We start from the raw sequence: 25,503 nt of genomic DNA on the forward strand, positions 1-25,503 counted from the left end.
CGACAAAACTGATTAAAAATCCCCCACGCACGTTTCTTCCAAGCATTAATATTTTGTTTTTATTTTTCAAATTTAATATTTACAAAATTGGCAGAAAAAAATTGCAATAAGCTTATAACCTAATAACCATGGTTATTAGTAAAGGTGGGAATACATAAAGCGCTTATCTGACTGGCTTAAGTCATCGGCTGGCTTTTTCTTATTTGACTGGCTTAGTTTATCGGCTGGCTTCTTCGGAACAAAGGAGCCTAGGGCCAAAACCGAACTAAGTCAACCTAAAACTCCTTTGTTCATCTACGAAGAATCCATTCGATGGCTTAAGGCAGCCAAATATGCCTTTAGTATATGTGTTTCCACCCTAAGTTTGAAGATATTTCAAAAGTCAGTTTCAAAGTAATTTCAGATAAACATATTTTCTGTAATTTACCTTGTCAAATTTCACTGAATATAAAAGAGGTTCCCATATCTGATTTCTGAGTATACAATGGATTTACAATTATAAATTTTGACAATGAGATGTTGTCAAACAAAAAATTTTGAAAAAATTTTGAATATATAATTGCATGAGTTTACCTTCTTAATTCTACTATGCAACCTGCTGTACCGTATAATGATTGTACCATGAGAAGATCTACTTTTGTATGGAAAATCAAGTTGAATAAATCTGGATAAGCAATAAATTCTATGAGCTAATCTGAATAAAATATTGTATCTAAACGCGCCATGACATTGGAAACCAAATCGAAAAATAAAGTATCATATTCTATGGTCGTGGAATAATCCTTTTTTATATACTTATTACAGCAACGCCTATTTTAACGAGACGACTGACTATGCGTGCCGAAACCATAAGAGCATTGGAGGTTCGAAAAAATTCTGTTATGGCTGAGAGAAGAAAGTCCGCTATGCAAACTTTGGGAGCCAAAAATGAGTATGGTATAACCACAGCAGCAACGGTACGTAAAAAAATTCAGGCATCAAATGAGAACTTCTAACAAATGACGCTTTCATTTTCAGCTGAATAATAACGGTGGCGTTCCAACGCGAAGCGGGCGAGTTTCCAATGCAGGCATTAGTATTAAGGATGTCTTTAATGTTAATGGTGGACCAGGAGAGGTAAGTTCAATATCCTATAAAACTTAAAATTATAGAAAAGTGGAAACGTTGATTCTGTTTTGGGCTTTACGTCTAGATATACAGGGTGAGATAGATAGTCTATTTTCTTTCCATTGAGATGTAAGTTCTTGCACTTTTTGGAATTTCAATGGCTTTACCCCGAGCTCATTTTTCAATATTTGCCGAATGGAATATTGCGATATGTTCAGCTTACGAGCCTTTTTTCGGCAACTGCAACACGTGTTTCGATCAAGTCGCTTCTTTTCTTTTCGAACCATTTCTGCTGATGTTGCTGTTTTCTTCCGTCCACTTTCTTGACGTAGGGCTACGCTACTAGTATCACAATAACGAGCGATGGTACGAGACACAATAGATTTATTCACATTTAAATGCTGGAGTGCTCTAACGATAGCCACTTGTCGTTTTCCAGCCAAATATAAAGAAATCACACTATCACGTTTGAATTCCATCAGGAATAACTTTTTTTCTGAAAAATTCTCACCAAAATGCTTTTGTAAGCTTGTAAACAATATAACGAGCTATCACTGGAACAATTTTAACAGCTGTCGGACGAGTGGCTTAGAAATGACAGCAGTCTGAAGTTGGTTGCATTTTTTTCATCTCACCCTATATTTTTGAATTGTCAATCTCAATGCAAACCTATATAACAACGGCCCGCACGTTGATTCTGTTTTGAGCTTTGAGAAATATTTGCACTGTTCCAGAACTGTAAGAATGCAAAAATATTGTACTACGATGACCGATTTTTCCTTTATGATATATTGCAAAACTAGTAAATTCTTGTAGGTCCTGGAACAGAACAATTGTTTACAGATTCAAGCCTAAACCACAGTAAATAATTTCCTTCAATATCAAACATAAATTCCAACAATATATTTTTGCTCATATCATCTTCTTCTTTTTTAACTATTTTCAGCAAATCTATGGATCCAACGGTGGTGGCACCATAAACCAGGGATACGAACATGTAACCGAAGAAGATGAAGTCAATTCACTGAGACTAACGACCAGAAATCCACCACAAGTTACATGGGGTACTAACAGCAATAATACCGGACGTCTGTAAATGCATTTTCTGTTTGTATTTAACGGCGTAACTATCTTCCATTACATAATTTATATTAATTAATTAGTTGTTTTTTTTTACAAATTGCCTATGTTATTTGATAGACTATTTTAAGTTTTATGTCACAATCTCAGCTCCGAGTGAATTGTATTGATTGATGATTGTCTTCCAATAACGCATCTAACTTCACAATTTCCGTTCTACTTTCAAAGCACAGACTCAATTGATATTTACTGCCTTAATATACAATGATACAATTATTTTTTTTTCTCAATTTTTATTCTATCTCCCACATAATTGTATATAAATTAATTAAAGAGTTAATTATAAAATTTTTATAGATATATACATATTTACATTAGAATACAACGAATTACTTCAATGGTCGCATTTTTTGGGCCATTGAAAGGTCATATCAGTTAAGCTAAACACACTGCCGTTCCCCAATTCCCCTTAACGTCGTAAATGTGGATTTTGTCGAGATACTTGGACTCAATATTCGTAAATCTCGCAAAAAACACATTTCCAATTTAGATTAGTAGATTGAACATGAAATTGTTGTTAATGTGCCCGAATAAGACAACAATACCAGTGTATGATCCTTAAATAAAATACTCATTTAATGTCAATTAACTCAACAAATGGAATATTGTTAAAAGAAATGCATATAAATTATTTAGCAATAGTAAATTGTACATTTGAAGAAAAAAACTCCTGCAAAGGTGTGCATGTGCGTAATCATCATTCATACATACATACATTTGTAAATAAATATAAATATATTTTTAGAATATTTGGAATAAAATAAAATTTACAAAAACCTAAATTGATGTTTTTTTAGTTTTAGTGGATGGAATTTTATACAGTCTTATAGAGCGTTAAAATATAATATTTTAATTAAATATAATATTTTAATAAAATTATGCAAATTCCCCAACATGGATACACCCATGATAGAAGAATATAAGTAGTCGCATAATATAAATAAATTTTGGAATTGAAAATTTTGAATCAAAATTTATTTAAATTTGTAAAAATTGTTGAAAAACGTGAACCTCCGAACGACGTCGTACAAGAAAATATATAAAAATCTACTGATATTTGAAAGAACATTTAAAAATTATTGACATATCAATGTTCTTAAGCGTTGATGCATCTACCTGTATTCTTCTATGGATACACCATTAGGAGCGTATAAAGGTGAGAATACATAAAACGGTTTTTTGTCTGGCTTAAGTCAATCTTAGTGGAGGAACAAAGGAGTTTTAGTTTGACTAAGTTCGATTTTGGACCTAGGTTTCATGTTCTCTTCCGAAGACGCCAGCCGACGACTTAAGCCAGTGAAAAAAGCGCTTTATGTATTCTCACCTTAAATGCCTCTCAGCTGACACAAGCAAAAGAGAGGAATATCAAAATAAAGATTTATCAAGAAACCTAATATAGAGACGATTGATCTCAGAAAGTAACTGTTTATTGATATTTGTTTAATATTTTATCATGAACTATTCAATGTTTAGGTTTTTGTTATACCTGTTTCCTTTGCAGAAACATTTGCCACTCTGGAGCGTATGGCAAGATTAAGGGTGGAAATACATAATACATAAGTCGTCGGCTGACTTCTTCGTAGATGAACAAAGGAGTTTTAGGTTGACTTAGATCGATTTTGGCCCTAGGCTCCTTTGTTCTTTTCCGAAGAAGTCAGCCGACAACTTCAGCCAGTCAAAAAAGCGTTTTATGTACCTTAATGCTGTATCATAACAAAATGATACAAGTAGACGCATCAACACAGCTGGAATTAAAAATGTTTAATTAGAAATTATTTAAATTAATGAAATTTCATGAAAATCGCATATCTTACCAACCTCTGAACGGCATCGTATAAGAAAATATTTTAAAATCCATTTTTATTTTGGCAGATATTTTTAAATATTTTTGACATATCAATGTTCGCGAGTATTGATGCATTTGCCTGTATTCTTCTACAATTTTCTGTAATAATAGGTGTATCTGGTTAATCTAACATTTTGTAATAATTGTTGCAAATTGTTACTGGATGTCGTCTATTAACACGAAGATTCTGCAAAAGAGATTTGAGAGAACAATTTCTTTCTTCTTCAGTCGCTTGCAAATCTTTTTCTTCTCCTTCCGGCGAATTATATTTGGACAAGCAAATTACAGACCAGACATTTTATATTGGAAATCGCAAGCGTAATTGTTTTGTTTTTTCGCCACAATTTTAATTCCTGCATTGTTTATCTCTGTTTATAACGCACAATTTTTTTTGTTTTGACAAACCAGCTGATTGCTAGCAAATTTACAGGGATTCTCTCTGTTTACTGTTCACAGTTTTCTTACAAAAAGGAATACAACGAACATGGTAGAATTAAGGAGGTAAAGTCATGCAATCATATGTTTACATTTTTTTCCAAAATTATTCATTTGACAACATCTTATTGCCAAAAATTTGTATTCATAAATCCATTGTACAAATCAGAGAACCTGGGAATGGCAACCTGTTTTATGTAGAGAAATGTGACAAGGTAAGTTACAGAAAATGCAGAGATGGGTATGCTTATTTGAAATGACTTTACCTTCTTAATTTTACCATTGGTAGAATGAAGAAGGTAATGTCGTGCTATCATATGTTTTCAATTTTTTCAAACTTATTCATTTGACAACATCTCAGTGTCAAAATAATACTTGTAAATCCATTATACATACAGGAATCAAGATGAGAACCTGTTCTCTATGCAGTTAAATTTGACAAGTTAAATTACAGAAAATACTGAGATGGATATGCTTACTTGAAATGACTTTAATCATATGTTTACAATTTTTTTCAAATTTCTACATTTGTCAACACCTCATTGTCAAAATTTATATTCATAAATCCATTGTATACACACAAAATCAGAGATGGTGCAAGTGCAGATCTGGGAGTGAAATGAGGTTACCTTTATTTCATTGCACCATGTCTTATTCTTTCAGTAAAAAGTTGCAAATTTAGGCATATTGGCAGATCTATTTCGTAAGTGAAACATATTGGTGAAAGTGTTCTATAGCTGTAGTTAAAGTTGTTCTATATTTGATGATATAAGGATTTTTTTAAGGGATTCGTTTAAAATTTAGAATTTATTGTTTGCAATGGGTTCTATATGCGTGGCAGGGCAGGGTATATAGTGACTCGTGTCTTCCTAAAGCCCCCATATAACGGTACCTCCAGATATTCGTTAGTTTTACGATTTAAATCATACTTTCAATTCCATATTTATTGTTTACTGTGGGATCTACATCTAGTGGCAGAACTTTGTCTATATACGTCCACGTTATCCTATAGCACCCATATAATCTTACCTATAGTTTAGCGTATAGCTTGTCTTAAGCTTGAACATATAAAAATAGTAGTTTTAAACCCTTTATCCTAAGGAAACATTCTTGGTGCTTATTTTACATTTTTTTTATTTTAAATCTGTCTTTAAGGACCAAAACCCCAAAATAACCGACCGAAAATTGTTCACAATGCGTATTTTATAAAAAAAGACATCTTACGCTGACAATTTTATGCAATTAAATTAAGGCCAATTAGACTGAAAATTCGGATTTTAGCCAATTAATTTTGCAAAATAATACTTTGAAACAAAACAGTCATTCCATAATCAAGCCTTACATGACTTATGAGACTAATATTTTAGTTTTTATCATGGCATAATTACAGTCATGTTTGTAATATTCTTCCTTGAATTTGGCATATGATAACAAATATATCTAAATTTCTCTCCAGCTGTACGCTCATATATAAGGAAGAACTACAAAGTCAAAATTTGAAAATCAAAACGTGTGTAGATTAGAAAATATGTAATCGTATGATTGCATGAGATTACCTTGGTAGTTGTGCCCCATGGTTGTGCCGTTTTTCTTTCGTTTCTTCTGTAAATCCTTTTGTCCAGTCGTTATTTTGGTTTAGATTTTCATCCTTACTCTATTTCTTTTACCTTTGTGTAATGTGTTTCAAATCGCATTCTTATTTAAGCTTGTCACAAAAACAATGGATTTTATTAAAAAAAAAATGGAAATGGTAAAGAAAAAACGGTTTTCTGAACTAAATAAAATTGAGCCGCCACTTGACAAGCATTTCTGTGCGCCGTCGACAAAATCGTTCAGCCTCGTTGTTTGTTCGTCGCTTCCAGCTGGTAGCGTTTCGCCCTGTCTCATTCGTAAACAACATAGATTCCAGGCATTTTTGCATTACACTCGTTCGTAAACAACACAGTCTCTATTTTACTCCTTTTTACGTTTATTTTTTATCGGGCATTATGTTTTGCTTCTTATTTGTTTCGTTCGGGACGTGTTTTGTTTCAGTTGCAGCTAAATCCAAGTAGATCTGTGACTCAAGCACCACTGACTGCACTTCATTTGCATTTAATGTCGATAAGCATTTCCATTCACTGTGCCTTCTTGTGATACGATCTGTGCTCTGCTCACTTCGTCGTATACTTACCTGACCGACACAACAACAAATGTAAAACTACTCCCTCAACTAAGATGCCTTTATCGAAATGCTTTCCTTGTCTGCAGTTCAAGAACGAGGAAGTTGTTAGCAAACTCGACTACAGTAATACAGTACTCACCGATGTGTTCCCACTGGTTTGGCAGCATGAGAGAACTTTGGAAGAACTTTACTTGACATCGACCCGAATTAATAATCTACCACCACAGCTCTTCTACTGCCAGGGTCTGAAGATTCTCCATGCCAACAATAACAATCTCGAGACAATTCCGGAAGCGGTGGGCACGTTGCGTCAGTTGCAGCAGCTGAATTTGAATCGCAACTATATTTCCAATGTACCCGACAGTATTAAGTCTTGTAAGAATCTAACGCACCTGGATCTTAGCTGCAATACCCTGCAACGGCTGCCGGATGCCATTACATCACTTATATCGCTGCAGGAGTTGTTGCTGAATGAAACCTACATGGAGTTTCTCCCGGCGAATTTTGGGCGGTTGGTTAATCTGCGCATTGTTGAACTGCGTCTCAATAACCTGGTATCTCTGCCAAAGTCGATGCAGCGTCTAACAAATTTGCAACGCCTGGACATAGGAGGTAACGAATTTACAAAAATGCCTGATGTTGTCTTTGAACTGAAGCAACTGCGCGAATTCTGGTTCGATTTCAACCAAATACGCGAAATTCCACCAATGGCTGGTAAGTTACGCGAACTACAGCATTTCGAGGCTAATGGAAACTTTATTAGTTCGCTGCCAAACGAAATAAGTAACTGGCACAACTTGGAGGTGATCTCGATCTCTACAAATGACTTAACCACATTCCCCTTTAGCATAGGCATGCTAAAATCTCTGGTTACATTCAAGTGCGAGTCGAATGAACTCACAGAACTGCCCGATAGCATTTCAAACTTAGAGAATCTGGAAGAGCTTGTGATAAGCCATAACAAGGTGAAACGTTTGCCTACCACTATAGGCCTGCTACGAAAACTGAGATATCTGTTTGCCGACGACAATGACCTACGTCAACTGCCCGATGAAATCTGTTCTTGCAGCAACCTCAGCGTTCTGAGTGTAAGTCGAAACAAAATCGCCGAATTGCCCAGCAATATTGGACACCTCCGTCAGCTCAAAGTTCTGAACATTGTCCAAAATCATATAGCCACATTACCTGTGTCGGTATTTAGTTTAGTTAATTTGACATCTCTGTGGATAAGCAATAACCAGGCTCAGCCATTGGTGCCACTGCAATATGTCGACGCCACAAAGAAAACACATTTAACATGCTTCATGTTGCCTCAACTGGGCTCTAAGCAAAATACAGGCAGCAAAGAGAATGAATCTGATGATCAGGTATACAATAGCATAAGACGCCAACCACACAGTGCTGCGGCGGTTCCAAATAACTGTGTAAGTCCGACGCGCCGCATTTGCTTCGCCGAGGAAACCACAATACTCAATACCAATAAAAATTCACCTACAACAGGGACAACCACTGGAAAGACTAGCGAACCTGATGATATAGTAACTATGCCCCTGCCACAACAACCAACACCACCAACTACGACAGCTTCTTCAACGTCTTACGTTATGCCCTCCAATGCCTATGGTGGTACAAGCCAGATACGAGATAATGTTCATTTTGTACCTGCAGCACAAGCTAAAGACTTCCTTATGCGTTCTCCAACACCGTATCCAAAAGAACTACGGCTTATGGCAAAATATTTACGTCGAAATCAGCATAAGCCATACGAAGAACAGCCGGGAGATAATGTAAATGAAGCCGTAAATAGTGCCGCAGGTAGTACTGGCCAACAGGAATTTGTTCAATTCATTCCTAGTAGTCAGTCGACGGCAACGTATGTAACAAATTATGCTTTGCATCATACTCCCAGGGAGGGTGGGGACCATATTATTCTACAAACGCATCCTTCATCAGTTCAATGGCAGCAACAACAACAGTTCCAGCAAATTAATGAAAACGCGCCAATACCGTCGCCAGGCATGACAATCATGCCAAATGGAAGCGTTTACTATGAACAGAATAGCCCAACAACGGCCTATCAGCAATATCATCAGCCACCATTACAGGAATACTACTACCAACCACAGGAACAACAAACTACATTGTCGCCATCGCACCAACAAGAACCAATATACTTCCATTCCAATATTATTACCCATCAAATGGGACAGCTGGCAATAGGAGCATCAAATGGCAATTTGCCTGATCCACCTCCTTATCACATTGCCAGAAGTTTCACCAAAAAGACCCCCGAAGACTTGACAAATTATGAGGTTATACGACAAAAACAACAGCAGTTGCAACAAAATCACCCCATGGAAAGCATTGAAGAACATTCTCACGAAGTCTACCAAATGATACAACCGTTGACGAACGTTGCGGACTATCAGAACAATTTTAAAACTTCACACATAACAAAACAAGATGATGTCGGTGTCTCAGTATCGTTCGATCAAAACCAATCCGTGGACAATAGCAAAGATGTAACTAAAACCGCATTTACCGACAATACTGTTACAAAGGAAAACAACAATCCTACAGACAATTCGCGCACAGCATCGCCCCTCTTGAACGCAACTCCAAATTCAACTAGACCCAATAGTAAAAGCAAAACCCCCTGGCTATTTGGAGTACATAAAAATCCCACTGTCAAACAAATCTCATTGAAATGGGAACATGAGCGTGGATTCCAAATAGACTCCTTGCCCAACAAAGAAGGCATCTATGTTGTCTCGACCACCCCAGATACGGATGCGTCGCGATTGCTGTGTCTCTACGACAAGCTATTAGATGTAGATGGATGTGATTTTACAACTATTAGTGTAAACGAAGCCCGCCAAGTATTAGATAACACTGGAAATGTAGTCAACATTATGCTTTCACGTAGATAAACTCATAGTCACTGAAAAGCACATCCCCTCTACTTTGGCGAACGATCCCAGTGCGAAGAGAGGAGTTTGAACCGAAGTCCTACAAAACGTAGTCGACGTCGGTACGGTATTGCAATAAAGGGATTGCCTAGAAATATGGGCATACCTTCCCATTTTAGAATCATGTGCAAAAATAAGTCTGAAACACTTAGTGTTACACCAACAAAATTACAAACAAAACATTGGATTACAGAAATACAAAATAATAATAATTTGTAACCTATTGAATTATAAATAACTCTTATGACCAAATTCATAGAAGACACTTTTTTCTTACCGACATCATTTTCCAACTTGGAAATACAACCCATTGCAGGAAAATGTTTTTCTTGGTTGAATCAAAAAATAGAAACCACTTTTGCCTGTTTAAATAAGAATAAGATGCCATTTTTGCAAAAACAAAAAGATAGAAATACACACATACTTACACAATAAATGAATTTTGTTAAAAACAAAAACCCTCTTTTCATAATTGATAAATAAATTATTATTGCTTGTACAAAAAGGGAGAGTTCGATAATCGTTTCATGGGAAAGTATTTTTTATGGTTTTTTTAAAATTACGCTGGTAGATTTAAAACTGAAGCAACGACTGCAAAAAAATTGTTTGATATCGAATGCGAGCTCTGCTCAAGAAAAAATATATTTTTCCAGTTAAATTTCTCTTTGCTTATTCAAATCAAGAATAAAACCTTGTTAAGTCATTATTTATACAAATATTTTTTATCCATTTGCTTTATAATTTATTATGGCAAACATGCAAGTTTAGAAACAATTAAATGGAATCGTAAAATATAAAGAGAAACAAAATTTTAATTTTCTCTTAAAAATCTTTTAGTGATACTCTACCAGTACTGTACACAATCTCTGTGTACTGTTTGTTTTCGAACGCTGTATTAGGGTCACCGCTGATTGGAGGAGATAAAATAGAAAAGTACTTTAGGAAATACTCACCACAAGTATGTAGTATACAGTAAATGCTCCTCAATTTGGTATTTGGTGAAGAGATAGTGCTTGTAATTAAAAATTTGACATTATTATGACTTACGATATTATTAATATCGTTCTCAAGTCATATTGTAGTTTCATTTTTTGTTGGTTGTTTGGGTAAATGAAATATAATAGAAAATACAGCATTATTTTTAATATCGTTAGTCATAATCATTTTTCAACAATGCCTTAAAACACTTATAATTCATGAAGATGTCTCAAGTCTGTGCTGAAGGTCCGATTACATATTATATTAGAGCCAAAAGTATCCCAAACAAGTAAAAAAGCAGCGAAGTTGGGCAGGGCCGAACTTTTAATACCCTCCACCATTTGGAAGGAACATGAACAATTTCAAAAAACTTCCGGAAACTACCACTTAAATGAAAACTGTTATATGGAGACTATACGAAGATGTGAACCTGCTTTCGAAATTTTTTGTCATAGGCTATAGTACCCATTACGAATTTTAAATACGAAATTTGAAATAATTCCGATAAATAATGTCGCTGAAATCATGAAAAAACCGAATAGCGGGACGTACCGTTATATGGGAGATATATACGAAAACGAGATCCTACATACGATTTTTTTTGTCATAAGCTGTAGTACCCATTACGAACTTTAAATACGAAATTTGTTACAATTCCTGTGAATAATGTCGCACAAATCATATAAATATGGAGTATTGGGAGGTACCGTCATATGGGGGCTATACGAAGTCGTGGACCTGCCTACGAAATTCTTTTCCATAGGTTTTAGTAACCATTAAGATCTCCCAATACGAAATTTTAAACGATTCCGGTGAATAATGTCGCTGCAATCATCAAAATACAGAATAACGGGAGCTACAGTTATATGGGGGCTTTACAAAGACTTGGTCCTGATTGCAAAAGTTTTTGTCATAGGCTGTAGTACCCATTTGAAATAAATCCGGTAATAATGTCGCTAAAATCAATAAAATACCGAATATCGGGAGGTATCGTTATATGGGGGCTATACGAAAACGTGGACCGACATTGCCCATTTACGAACTTAAATTGCCTAGTGGTAAACTATGCATGTATGCAAAATTTTAGCCTTCTATCTCAATTCGTTCCAAAGATATCGTGATTACAACGGACAGAGGGACGGACATAGCAAGATCGTCTTAGAATTTTACGCTGATTCAGAATATATATACTGTGTAGGGTGTATTATAAATATTTGGAGGAGTTACAAAACGGAATGACAATGACCATAGAATGGTAGAGGTTATAAAAATTTACTAGCTGTAGAACTGAACTAGCCGTAGAACTGTTGTTATTTTATTAACAAAATATGGCAACCCTGTAAATTGCCGAGTAAGATTGTTAATGCAAGCCGATTTACAGTTCAGTACATCACACAACGGTTCACAGCACAGATGGATGTGTAGACGGACAGTTAAACGGTTAATAATAAAATATTTGACTTGAGTGATGAAAAGTATATTTTACGGCAGATCAAAAACAATCCATTTTTTAGTGCACCGAAGCATGCAAAAATTGCTGAAATGGATTTGAGAAAAGTATGTTGCCCTCAAACAATAAGAAATATACTGCATAAGTCGAATTACAATGGAAAAAGAGCTAGACATAAACCTCTAATCTGCAAGCGAAATCAAGAAGTAAGGTTGCGATTTGCCAAGGAGCACATATCGAAAGATTTTTCATTTTGGAAGAATGTGCTGTTCACGGGTAAGAGCAAATTCAACCTTTTTGGTTCAGATGGCAGACCTTATATATGGAGAAAGGCAAATGAAGCGCTCCTTGTCAAAAATATGAAGCCTGCAGTGAAGCACGGTGGTGGGTCAGTAATGATGTGGAGTTCATTTTCAGCTTCTGGACCTGGTGTATTGCATTTTATTGAAAGTATTATGGATCAGACTATGTACCTTAAAAATTTGAATGAAAGTTTGCCACTCTGTAAGGAAAAGCTCGTCCTTGGCGAAGATTGTTATTTTTATCAAGACAATGATACGAAACACAAGGCTTATAATTGTCCCCACGTAATGAATACACCAGCCCAGACATAGACCCTATCATGGTACAATGATATCAAGGTAGGGCTATGATACCATATGATTTTAATTTTTTTATTTTCTTGGTTTAATATGTCATCTTTATTTGTTTATGTATTTGTTTTCTTTTCAATAACAAAAAAAATGTTCTGAAAATATTCAAATTCGGATGTTTTCAAAATGTTTATTTCAACGTATGCATCGAAAAAATCTAGAGTTTTTGTAGCGAAATAATCCTTTAGAGAGACAGTACAAGATTTTAAAAAGAAGTGTTGACCTTTCAATCTGTTATCGCGTTTTTCAATTATGTATTCAAAATAAATGCAACAAGTTGTTTGATTTTGTATTGTTTTGATACTAATTCTGACATTACAAGCCAAACAGGTAGATCTCTTTACTTGCAATTTTTTCAAAGTTGGCCTACCTCATGGTACAATGATATCAAGGTAGGGCTATGATACCATATGATTTCAATTTTTTTATTTTCTTGGCTTAATATGTCATCTTTATTTGTACATGTATGTGTTTTCTTTTCAATAACAAAAAATTGTTCAGAAAACATTCAAACTCGGATGTTTTCAAAATGTTTATTTCATCGTATGCATCGACAAAATCTAGAGTTTTTGTAGCGAAATAATCCTTTAGAGATATATAGAACCTGGTTTTAAAAAGAAGTGTTGACCTTTCATTCAGTTTTCGCGGTTTTTAATTATTTATTCAAAATACATGCAACAAGTTGTTTGATTTTTTTTATTGTTTTGATAGTAATTCTGACATTACAAGCCAAACAGGTAGACCTCTATACTTGCAATTTTTTCAAAGTTGACCTACCTTATCTTCATTGTACCATGGCCTACCTTCTCCTCATTGTACCATGGACCCTATATAGAATTGATGGAGCTATCTCGATGGAAAATCTGCCAGCGTACCATATCTTGAAAAGAAGATTTGGAGAAAGCTTTGTTGGAAGAATGGCAAAAAATTGAACAAAGCTTTTGCGAAAACCTTCCTAAAAAGAGTGCCAATAAAGCTACAAATGGTAAATATAAAATATTAATGTCTAGAAATACTTTAAATTATAAGAATTAAATTATAAATGTTTGTCTTTGGCATTGAAATATGATCTCTTTTAATATTTATTTATTTTTATACCCTCCACCTTGGAATTGAGGGTATATTATCTTTGTCATTCTATTTGTAACATCCCTAAATATTGGTCGTAGACCCCATAAAGTATATATATTCATAATCAGCATAAATCAGTATGTATGGGTACACGGTACCTCCCGATATTCGGCATTTTAATAGTTTTTGTCGCATTTTTTCACGGATTTGTTTAAAAATTGGTATTTGTGTGTCCTAATGGGTTCTAGCTTCGTTGGCGAAACAATGTATGTATAGGTTCACGTTTTTTGTATAGCCCCATATAGTGGTACCTCCCGATATTCGATATTTTGATGATCTTTGCCACATTTTCCCACGAATGTGTCTAAAAATTGGTATTTGTAGGCCATAATGTGTTCTAATGTTTCCTTTACCTTAAGGTGGAGGATATTAAAAGTCCGGCCCGGCCGAACTTAATGTTTTTTTGCTTGTTTTACTTTAAATGAATTAAAATGTTGAGTTTTTTTGCTTTTTAAATTACTTTCATATTGTACAATGTAAAAAAACACATTTTATTGGAAGTTATAAGAAAAATACATATTTTTCTTTAGCTGTACAAGTTTGGTTTGGAGCTACTAAATCTATTGCAAACTCCAAACATTAACGTTGAAACATTAGATTGAAAAATGCAACTAAACTTGCCAAATTACCGAAAATCGTAATGGAGACTTATGAAAACATGAACCAGCATAGGCAATTCATTGCCAAAGGAGATTGTACTCATTGCGAGCTCCAAATAGAAACTGAAAATGTTGAGAATCGAACCAATATTGTAATTTAGAATAAAATAATTGCTTTGGTATCACAATGTTTTTGTCAATTATGTATTCTCATTTTTCATTCAGTTCAGTAAACGAATTCAATTTAACAGGTTATGGGCTTTAGTCACATTTGAAAAAAAAAAATATTGTGAAAAGTAGATACATATTTTTTCATATTGAAAAATTGTGATTTTTCGAATAAAAAAAAATAGCTGCTAATAAAATAGCTTTTCGTCGTCGTTTGGGAGAGGTAAGCGTAATAGTATCTTGTTATTAAAGGATGCTGGATGGCCTGTATTGATAATGCGGCTGATGCTGATTTTAATGCGAGAGCTTTAGCCGAAATTACATTGATGATTGAACCAGACAACAATGGGCACATTGCAACTGCAACTACCGCAAAAAAACCATATAGTGCGTGGTTTAATACGTATAAAGATACGGGCCTCACCAGAAAATCGTAAACATCAAATTACAGAACTATAGATCAATTCAAGAATATGTCAATAACATCGTAATAGTGGATCTGAAAGCAAAAAATGCTGGCCTGATCATTGACGATGAATTGACCGCAACGCTTATGCTAGCAGGATTAACCGACGACTTTAAACCGCTTGTGATGGCTGTGGAAAATTCTAAGGAGAAATTTCAAGATGCGATATTTGATCGAGCTTCAGAAAAAGAATCCGCGTTACCATCTAAAGTTATCAAGAATTGCAAGAAGCAAATTAAATGCTACAATTGCAGTGCACATCTCAAATAATTGCCCCATCAAATTGAAGTCAAACAATATTGGAGCTAAAAAGAAGAATGAAAAAAGTCAGATGTTTTATTTGCCTCAAGTACCGATAAATCAACAACAACAGAATCCAGTTCCGGTTCACATTCTGCCTGGTACATAGATAGTGGAGCTAGTAACCATATGACGAATAAAAAGAACATGTACAATACCCGAGAGGCCGTAAATAAAAAGTTCATTATCGCAGATAAAAGGGAACTTGTAGTCGACTCCATTAGAGATGTGGATATTGAATTTGGCTCTGGAAAAAAATAAGATATATAGTACAATTAAAGATGTGGAATATGTTCCAGATTTGTGAACCAATCTACTCGAGAAACGGCAAAAAGGTGACTTTTAAAGGTGAAAATGCTGCATTCCTGATAGTAGTGGCCGTGTTATAGCAACGGCAAGTATACAGAATCAATTGTACAGATTATATAGCAAATCCAAAGAGGAAAAGATTAAGGTTTTTATTCCTGTCAACGATTTTAACTTGCGGCATCGAACGTTGGGTCATATATGTAATGGGAAATTAGAAGAAGTCAAGAATGCTAATGTTGACATAAATTTCGGCAAGGAATGTTCTGAACAATGTGTTGTCTGTGTGAAGGAAGAGCAAACCCGAAAAGTAAGCAGAGAAATCAGTACACGAGCTAAAAATATATTGAAGATTTTCCATTCCGATGTGGTTGGTCCATTAATTTCGCTCTGGAAAAAATAAGAGATATATTACAATTAAAGATGTGGAATATGTTCCAGATTTGTGTACCAAGATATTGGCATAAATGTTTGCGTGAAGGGAAAGCAAAAAGCACCAAAATAAGCAGAAAAATCAGTACACGAACTAAAAATTTATTGGAGATTTTCCATTCCGATGTGGTTGGTCCATTAAAAGCATATTCGTTCTTGGGAGCTCGTTTTTTGTTGACTTTTGATCTAAAATTGATCCAAAGTCATCAGAATGTATCATGGTTGGATACATGACGGATAGTAAAGCTTATCGATTGTTTGACCCAAGCGACAATACTATAATAGTCAGCCGTGACGTGGTATTTCTTGAAAACAGTCAATCAAATATTGAAAATCATCTTCAAATTTGTTCAATCCAATGCTAATTCAATCCGGATGAAGAAAGTCGTAATGATGTCGACCAAACAGTGAATATGGACTCAAGTGTATTGAATGGAAATAATGAAGATCAAAATTAGCTTCGTAGTGATTCTGACACTGATAGTGAGTTCTTGGACTCAGAATATCTAAACAACGACGGCTGTTTAGGCGCTAGGGGTTGTTGGGAGGAGAAAAGAATCAAATAAAAACACAACAGTAATTAGATTTAATTCCAATAAGTTTGGTGGTTTATTAAGTTATTCTTTTCATATTATAACAAGCAAAATTACCTTGTGTAATTTGGGGTGGCGCAGAGACCTTTGTGTGTACTTTTCAACTACTGGTCGACAAGTGAACGCTGAGGTTCTTGCAATCGCAGTGATCGCCGAGGATCATTGTCGATTACTACTACTACATCTACAATTATTTCCAATGAGAGCAGAGTATCTTATGTATCAAAGTGAGCTAACCAACAACAACCACCGCCCGGTGGCATCTGCGCTCTACGGTCTCCGCCGAGGAGATGCCCGTTGTGTCAATCAGCATCCGTGGTTGACTGGACTCGGGAAGTTGAAGGCCAACTTAAACAACGGCTATGTGGACACAAATGATGAAGACTGGGAACTAAATCGACATATACAATCATCAGAAAATATTCGAAGATCAGAAAGGATTGCAAACCGAAATCAATCATCAACGGCATTTTCTGCAATAGAATATGTTTCTTCAGATCCTCAAAATGTAAAACAGGCAATGACATTTGATGATTCTGGAAATTGAAAATAGCTATGCAAGAAGAAATGTCTTCCTTGAAGGACAACAATACTTGGACTTTAGTTGAGCTTCCTGAAGAGGTGGAATCATAATGGGGTTTTAAGTCAAAACAAAATTCCAATGGAAACGCGCTACGATGGAAAGCGAGATTACTCGCAAAAGTCTTCACCCAGACTAGAAGTATAGATTACATGTGAACATTCTCTCCAGTTGTTCGCTACGAATCAATACGATTTTTAACAACATTGCCAACAAAACACGATATGAATATTCATCAAATGGATGCCGTTAACGCTTACTTAAATGTGATTTTAAAATAAACCATATACATGGAACAAACAGAAGGTTTTCGTGATGGATCTAATAAAGTATGTAAGCTAAACAGATCTATATATGGATTGATTTATATTGCGATACACGTAGACGATGTTTTTATATTCTGCAATGACGTAAACGGAATCAAATCTTTCAAGAAGAAACTTACAAGTAAATTTAAATAGAAAGACATGGGTAAAGTGTCTACTGTGCTTGGTATGACAATATCCCGAGCGGAAGAAGGAATCAAAATTGATCAGTCTAAGTATATATAATGTTCTGACTCGTTTTGGAATTAGTGATTGTAACCCTTCCTGAACACCGATGGACTATAATAAAAAGTTATCCGAAAGTATGTCTTCTAAAACCGAGACAAAAAAGGAAAAAATGTCGAAAATACCGTATATGGAAGCTATTGGGTGCTTCTTGTACGCCGCTCAAGTTTCGCCCCTGCTATATACTATGCTGTGAACATCCTGAGCCGATTTGGTACGAATACTGTAAAATGCATAATGCATTACTTAAAAGGAACGGGAACAGGAATCTGTTTGGTTAAAACGACTCGAGAAGGAACTCAACCCAAACAGCAACGCTTTTGTACTGTGATAATAAAGGAGCTACACAAGTGGCTACAAATAACAAATACTCGTCAAGAACAAAGTCTATGGACATTAAAGCCAAATTGAAAAATTGACAACAATGAAATATGTTTGAAATATATGTCAACGAAAGAAATAGTTTCTGACGTTTTTACCAAGGCAGTTAAACCACAAAAGTTGGAATATTTTAAGAAACTTTTTGCAATTGATTAATTTTTAATTTGGCTTTTGTAATTAGATTATTAGAATTGTTAATCTTTAATTCAAGTAGAGTGTTAAGAATTGAATCAAATATTGTACTTTAGCATAAAATAATTGGTTTATTACTTACCTAATCTCAGTATGCTTTGGTACCAGCCACCAGCTGATTACAATATATTATCTAAGTGTGGCCGACTTCTGCCAATTTTGAATATGTTTTTTTTTTTTGGTTTTGAAAAATGAAAACAAAAATTTTCAAAACCAATGATTGGAAGGCACGTACATTGCGACTCGCGCCTTAAAGCTATTAACCAGTTTAGACATGAAATTGAAAGATTGAACAGTTTGGATCCTATTTTTGAGAGAAAATCCAGGCATTTCATTAATTTTTCGCGCTATTTAAATCATTTTAAAAATGAAGAAAAATATGAAAAATTGTTGCATCTAATTTTGAGTAAATGGACATAGCCACAGGGCTATATTTCTATAGTTTTTCGAAACTGTTCTACCTCCTTATTGTACCATACAAAAAAGCAACGTGACTGCTGCTGCTGCTTAGCTAGGTTTTTGGCCAACAAAAACAAATAATCATTTGTGAGTTCAGTGTTGCTTATAAAAATTTCACGTCGTATGAAATGTTATAGAAATCGCATTTTTATCCATTCGGTATTTGCATATGTAGACAATGTGCAAATGTTATTGAATCCTATAAATTTATTTTAGTTTTGTGAGATATTCAATACATTTAGATAAAATATTGGTAAGATATAATTCAAAAAATATATTAGCCGACGAGCTCGAAAACATATGTACGTGTTTTATTAATATGTACATTGACAACACACAATCGTAAAAATATGTTTTCGGCTGCTCATTTGGCTAAAGCGAAAATAGCAGCAGCCGAAATCCGAGCTATTTCTTATTTTGTGTGTTGAATTTTTAACTTTATTGTGGGTTAGGGCTAAACGAAAAAAACGAGCTAAATAGCTATGCGCTGAGCTAAATAGCTGATCATGTGCTATTTAAGCCGTCGCTGTCAATATTTAATAGCAGTTGCACAGAAAGGCTAAGGCTAATTTCAATAGATGCTGGCTTTTAAACCCTGGGTATGACCTATTTTTAGAACTTTTTGTTCTGTAATAAGTTTATGTTTTAGAGCTGCATTAAGCAATGGGTTGTTCATCATTTATTATTTTAATATTCGCAACTATCGCTGTAAAAACTTGGAGTTTTGTGAACATTTTAGAATATGTGAGGTATTTACCTTCACAATTGGCATATCAACGAGAAGGTTAGAATTTCGTTTTTCATAGGAGACAATTTTTGTAACACAATACAAATGAAATTGATGTAAAAGTTTTGGTCCGTTCGTGCCGCTAAATATAGTTTGATTTTATTCAAGCAATGTACGCTGCATAGTACAATTGAGGAGCTAAAGTCATTTCAAATAAGACCATCCATCTCTGCATTTTCTGTAATTTACCTTGTCAAATTTCACTGAATAAAAACAGGTTGCCATCTCTGATTTCTGTGTATACAATGGATTTATAAATAAAAATTTGACAATGAGATGTCAAATAAATTATTTTGAAAAAAAATGTGAACATATGATTGCAGAATGTCCAAAGGATTGACTGCGCCATTGGTTTAGTTCTTTAAGTCTAAGTGCATACCTAATTGCCTGTTCCTCTACGTGTACGCTTAGTGGGCTTAAGCGCAGTAGGGTGTCCAGTGCAGTTTGAGGTGTGCTCTTGAATGCACCCGTTATTAGTAGAATGCATCCGGAGTACATTAAGTATAATATTCTTTAGATATATTTTGGCATGTATTACGTTAATGCCCATATATTATGTGAAAAGCGAAGCGAAAATTTACCACTAGAAACAATAAAAAATAATACATCAAACGATTAACTTGACATATAAATATGAAAATATCTATTTAATAAATCACGATAAATGGCTCCAATATGAACGTAGCCCAACATAAAACATATCTACTCACGATAAATCGTGCAATCATTCTCCGTCAATCGCCGTGAAATACCCAAATTTGCAATGTAATCGGTATTTGGCTTTATTTTGCTATTTTACCGCCAAAATGCATGGAAATTCTATCCTCGCAAATCGAAAGGAGTTAATGATTGATTCGTCTGCCGATTGCAGTTTGTAAAGTTACAAAGTTTTGCAGTTTTTTCGTATTGTTATATTTATTAATTCAATTTCCAGATGGGACATACTGAAAGCAATTCATCTGAGATTGAAGTGCAAGCAAAAAGAATGAAGTTTGATAAAAATTGTGTTTTACGATGGGCTAAGCTAACAGAGAATGCATTTGAACCAGTCCGTGGATCGGAGCGAGCGGCAGGGCTGGATTTGCGAAGTGCTTACGATCTGGTTGTACCGGCACGTGGCAAGGCTTTGGTGAAAACTGATCTTCAAATCGAAGTTCCAAATGGTTCTTATGGTCGCATTGCTCCACGTTCCGGATTAGCAGTTAAGAATTTTATCGATGTCGGCGCTGGGGTAGTCGACGAAGATTATCGCGGCAACCTTGGTGTGGTACTATTCAATCACTCCGATGTCGAATTTGAAGTTAAACGTGGAGATAGAATTGCCCAATTAATATGTGAACGCATATTCTACCCCGGGCTTGAACAAGTCGATAAATTGGAAGAAACTAAACGAGGTGACGCAGGTTTTGGTTCAACAGGTGTGAAAGAACTTCCTGCCATTAAGAATGGTACAACAGTACCAGCAGCTGCTGATGCCGAAACCGAATAATTCTATAATCTCGTTATACCTCTTAAGACTAAGTTAACCAAGTATTTCATGTATTGTATTTTTCAGAATAAATGACTCTTTTTAAACGAAAATCATATACTGTAATAAACTTTGTCCATTATCTTTGCTGAAACTCTCGAATACGTATAACTTGAAAGCATTTCAAATAAATTTCAGAGAAGGCATATTGAGGAAAATCCACAAAGAACGTTTGGGGTGTTGTATGTTCATAGATGTATCTCGTATCAATTCTAAAATAATGGTTTACTAAAATATGCAGTTGTACCAGAAGTTTACAATATCCTCCGGTATAACATGGAGGATTTATTGAGTTTGTCATTCCGTTTGTAACTCATCGAAGTAATCATTTTAAACCCAACAGAGTATGTACAGGGTGAGAAAACTGAAACAAAGTCCAACGACATAATTTTTATTTTTTTAATTTAATGAATAAAAGCAAATAACGTCGAAAATAGCATCAAATTTTAGAGTAAGTTTAGATTTGTTCGAATTGGTCGCCTTTGATACGAATTATGGCCTTCAAATGGCCAATGAAACCGTCACATTCTGCCCGAATGTTGCTCTGCTGTATTTTGCCATTCCCGGCGAAGCGCTTGCTTAATGCTAGGAACACAATTGGAGCGAACGACGAATTTCGCCCTACGCGGCGACAAAATGAGCCGCGAAAATTCGTCGTATGGAACACAATACCGACGAAATTATAAAACTGCTGATGAAGTTGTTTACTTTTTGCTCATTTGTTGACTACAATGAATTATACAAGAACACATAATTCTTTACGTTCTCTATTATAATTTCACTTATGTCCATCTTCTCTATTATAAATTCACTGATATCCATCTTCACTCAGGCGCAAGTACACAAATAAATAAACAAATTAATTAGGTTTTTTTATACGAGTAACAGATAGTAGAGTGACCATAACAAATTTTAAAGTAAAAAGTAACTTTATTTACTAAAACACATAAAATTCGTACAAGTATGGCCACCTTGTACTGTTTTGTTCGCCGGTCGCCGGCCTATGAAATAGAAATAAAGCTAATTGAGTTCGCGGCGACCGACGAAATTTTCGCCGGTGCCGTGATTGTGTGCACTTCCATATACACATATGTGTTTTATTTTTGACGGCGAACATACGCCGCGAAAAAATTCGTCGTTCGCTCCAATTGTGTTCCTAGCATAAGGTGATCGACACTTTGGTATTTTTTAGTGCCAACCTTGCTTTCAAAAACACTCCAGACACAATAGTCCAACGGATTGGTATCCGGAGATTTTGATGGCCATTGTGCGCTGGAAATTAAGCGAGGAACCTCATTTTGTAACCATTCTTGGATGGCGCGTGCTGAGTCCTGTTGGAATGTCCAAGGTCTGCGGCCAAAATGTTTGCGTGCCCAAGGCTTTTATACACCCTCCAGAATATTTTATTCTGATGCCAAGGACGATTAATACGAGCGGAGAGCGAGCATCGACTGTTATGGCGCCCACACCATCACATGGCCGGAGCTTGAGTTCTGGTGGCCAACCGAGTGTGCATATTTTCAGCTGACCTCTTTGGCAAGTAAACACGATCATTTTGTTTGTTTACAAACTGCTGGACAACGACTGTTTTCTCATCGGAGAAAACCAAATTCGGCAGTTCATCACTTTCGGCCAAACGAAGCAACTCTTTAGCTCTTTTGAGTCTATTTTCGTTCTGTTGCGGCGTACGTTTTTGCACTTTTTGGAATTTCAATGGATTACCCCGAGCTCATTCTTCAATATTTGCCGAATGGAATATTGCGATATGTTCAGCTTACGAGCCATTTTTCAAGTCGCTTCTTTACTTTTCGAACCATTTCTCCTGATGTTATTGTTTTCTTCCGCTGGAAAATTCTCACAAAATGCTTTTGTACGCTTGTAAACAATATAATGAGCTGTCACTGGAATACTTTTAACAGCTGTCGGACGAGTGGCTTAGAAATGACAGTTGGTTGCAGTTTTTCATATCACACTATATATATTCAAATTTTAATCCAATTTACACACTTTACAACGGAATTGTCTGAAAATTCTCACAAGAAGTTCCTTGTGAGTACTTTATCGCCTAGAAGAGAATTGTCTATATAGGTCCACGATATCGTATATCCCCCATAAAACGGTACCTTTTGATATTCTGTATTTTGATGATTTAAGCCAATTTTTCAATGGAATTGTCTTAAAATCCACCAAAAGATTTCCTTGTGAGTACTTTACCCCCTAGAAGAGAATTATTATAGTTGTTTATTATAGTTGTTTCATTCTATATTTAACCATAAAGTAGTTCCGGCTGGGGAGCCAACGAAATAAAGTATTTTAAACTAATGTTAAGTTAAGATATTTTCTATTTGGTAATATTACTATGAAATGCAATTGTTTCCATGGTACAATGAAGAGAAGGTAGGTCAACTTTGAAAAAATAGCAAGTATAGAGGTCTACCTGTTTGGCTTGTAATGTCAGAATTACTATCAAAACAATAAAAAAAGCAAACAACTTGTTGCATTGATTTTGAATAAATAATTTAAAACCGCGAAAACTGAATGAATGGTCAAAATTTCTTTTCAATATCATGTTCTATATATCTCTTATGGTTTATTTCGCGACAAAAACTGTAGATTTTGTCGATGCATTCGTTGCAATAAGCATTTTAAAAACACCCGAATTTGAATATTTTCTGAACAATTTTTTATTATTGATAAGAAGACACACACATAAGCAAATGAAGTTGACATATTAAGCCAGAAAAATAAAAAAAAATTAAATAATATGGTAGTTCTGCCCTACCTTGAATTCATTGTACCCATGGTCATCACATATCTCTATGTTTTGTATTCTTAAGGAGCAGCCTTTTTGTCTTTCTTGTAAGATTCTTGCAGAAACAATCGGGGGATGAGTTCTTAGCTACAAAATATTTCGTTACGCCTAAATTTCGACTATGGGAACACAGAAAACTGAGTACCCAGCAAGTTATTCCAAAAGAGTAAAGCAATACTTATTAATTGCAAAAAGTTAAAATTAAACGTCCAGTTGGATAATTGTCTATAAACTCTACAAAACATCTTTAAGTTATTTGCAAAATAAAAAAACGTCACTGTATATATATTTTTCAGTTAAATTATTCATTCTCAGCATACAAATTGTGTCAAAAAAGCCTTCTCAATTCACTACCGTGTACTGAACTTCTAATAAAATTTCGTACAAGTATTGCAACATATCGAGTGTTGAATAAATTGAACATTTTTATTTAATATGTTAATTATACTTAAGAGAGTATGAACAGCATAGAAAGACTTATTCGGACATATATTTTTGCCGGTACATAAAAAGTTTTCGTATCCACTTTTCCTGCTTTTGCTCTTGGTCGCCTAAAAACTAAAATAGGGAAAAAATAAAACTAAATAAGATAACACCATTTCAAATCCGTCACACTCACATTGAGGTGAAATATTTCATCCTTGGTTAAATCACCTTGTAGTATTTCCAGTGGCTTTGGAAATGTGACAGTTTCTGCATTAAGATCTATTATAACTTTCTCAGATTTTTCTGGAGCTTCACGATCTCTTGTACTAAAGAATGCCTTGGGTTTGAAGGAATCTTCTTCGATGGTTTCCAAGGCCTTTTGGACCTTACAATCCATTAAATCGATGCCTTTGGTAGTGGCTTGTGTACTATTTACCGACTGCAAAGAAGCGGCTGGTGTACTTCTGGAATTACTCTCAGAACTAGGTGCCCTTGTCTTACTACTACGTGACGTAGAATATTTTGATGATGTTCGGCTGCTTCTGCTGCTGCGACTGTCCCTGGAACTCTCAGAGGACTCTGATGAGGAACTGCTGGAATCTGAGCTTCTACGATGATATTTTGATTTTTTAGAATGCTTCGACTTGGATTTGCTTTTGTGTCGCCTTGAAGATGATGCATAATAATCACGATCCCGTTCTCTATCACGATCTCGATCCCTATCACGATCTCGATCCCTGTCCCGGTCTCTATCACGCTCTCGGTCACGGTCCCTTTCACGATGCCTATCACGATCCCTTTCTCTATCCTTCGACCTTGACGATCTATGTCTTGAACTTTGATAGCTTGAAGACCGCGAGGATGCCCTCTCAGAGCCTCCCATCCTTAATTGAAGTTATATTAAGTTATAAAGTGTATTTAGTTAGGTTTTCGATTTTTATTGCGATTGTTTACGTTTTGAACTAGTTCAAAGCAACTGTTCCGCGAAAGGAGCGCTCGGAACTATTTCGACCTTCTTCATTCCATGGTAGAAGAATACAGGTAGTCGCA

At 35.2% G+C, this 25,503-nt stretch overlaps 4 protein-coding genes and 1 long non-coding RNA gene across 8 annotated transcripts in view; 3 read left to right on the forward strand and 2 right to left on the reverse strand.

The window, feature by feature from the left end:
* The window catches only part of LOC101895796 (chitin synthase chs-2), a 58,469-nt gene extending 55,440 nt beyond the window's left edge, over positions 1-3,029 (forward strand). For all 3 annotated transcript variants that reach the window (XM_059122675.1, XM_059122676.1, XM_059122677.1), the window contains exons 11-13: positions 805-956; positions 1,018-1,116; positions 2,054-3,029. In XM_059122675.1, the coding sequence (XP_058978658.1) occupies positions 805-956; positions 1,018-1,116; positions 2,054-2,203 (401 nt within the window). In that variant the 3' untranslated portion in view covers positions 2,204-3,029. The remainder of the gene's footprint in view (positions 1-804; positions 957-1,017; positions 1,117-2,053) is intronic.
* Positions 3,030-3,128: 99 nt separating this feature from the next.
* On the reverse strand, positions 3,129-4,712 carry LOC131802465 (uncharacterized). Its single transcript, XR_009342212.1, has 3 exons — positions 4,254-4,712; positions 4,066-4,192; positions 3,129-3,992 (listed from the first exon to the last, which is right to left on the reverse strand). It is a non-coding gene; the product is annotated as an uncharacterized LOC131802465 (long non-coding RNA).
* A 1,630-nt stretch (positions 4,713-6,342) lies between these two features.
* Positions 6,343-10,119, forward strand: LOC101895620 (protein lap1). Its single transcript, XM_005188651.4, has one exon. It carries the CDS (start codon positions 6,746-6,748, stop codon positions 9,620-9,622), a length of 2,877 nt encoding a protein of 958 aa, XP_005188708.2. The 5' UTR covers positions 6,343-6,745; the 3' UTR covers positions 9,623-10,119.
* Positions 10,120-20,407: 10,288 nt separating this feature from the next.
* On the forward strand, positions 20,408-21,285 carry LOC101895329 (deoxyuridine 5'-triphosphate nucleotidohydrolase). 2 transcript variants are annotated; one of them, XM_005188649.4, is made up of 2 exons: positions 20,408-20,561; positions 20,622-21,285. In XM_005188649.4, exon 2 carries the CDS (start codon positions 20,622-20,624, stop codon positions 21,174-21,176), a length of 555 nt encoding a protein of 184 aa, XP_005188706.2. In that variant the 5' UTR covers positions 20,408-20,561; the 3' UTR covers positions 21,177-21,285. The 2 variants fall into 2 exon arrangements, with proteins under 2 accessions (XP_005188706.2, XP_005188707.2); XM_005188650.4 differs by having other exon boundaries at positions 20,422-20,566.
* Positions 21,286-24,427: 3,142 nt separating this feature from the next.
* LOC101896091 (serine/threonine-protein kinase prpf4B) lies at positions 24,428-25,471 on the reverse strand. Its single transcript, XM_005188654.4, has 2 exons — positions 24,647-25,471; positions 24,428-24,585 (listed from the first exon to the last, which is right to left on the reverse strand). The coding sequence occupies exons 1-2, from the start codon at positions 25,334-25,336 to the stop codon at positions 24,505-24,507; spliced, it is 771 nt and encodes a 256-aa protein (XP_005188711.1). The 5' UTR covers positions 25,337-25,471; the 3' UTR covers positions 24,428-24,504.
* Positions 25,472-25,503: the final 32 nt, after the last annotated feature.

The sequence above is a fragment of the Musca domestica genome, unplaced genomic scaffold, assembly GCF_030504385.1.
Source record: "Musca domestica strain aabys unplaced genomic scaffold, Musca_domestica.polishedcontigs.V.1.1 21, whole genome shotgun sequence".
Lineage (NCBI taxonomy): Eukaryota > Metazoa > Arthropoda > Insecta > Diptera > Muscidae > Musca > Musca domestica.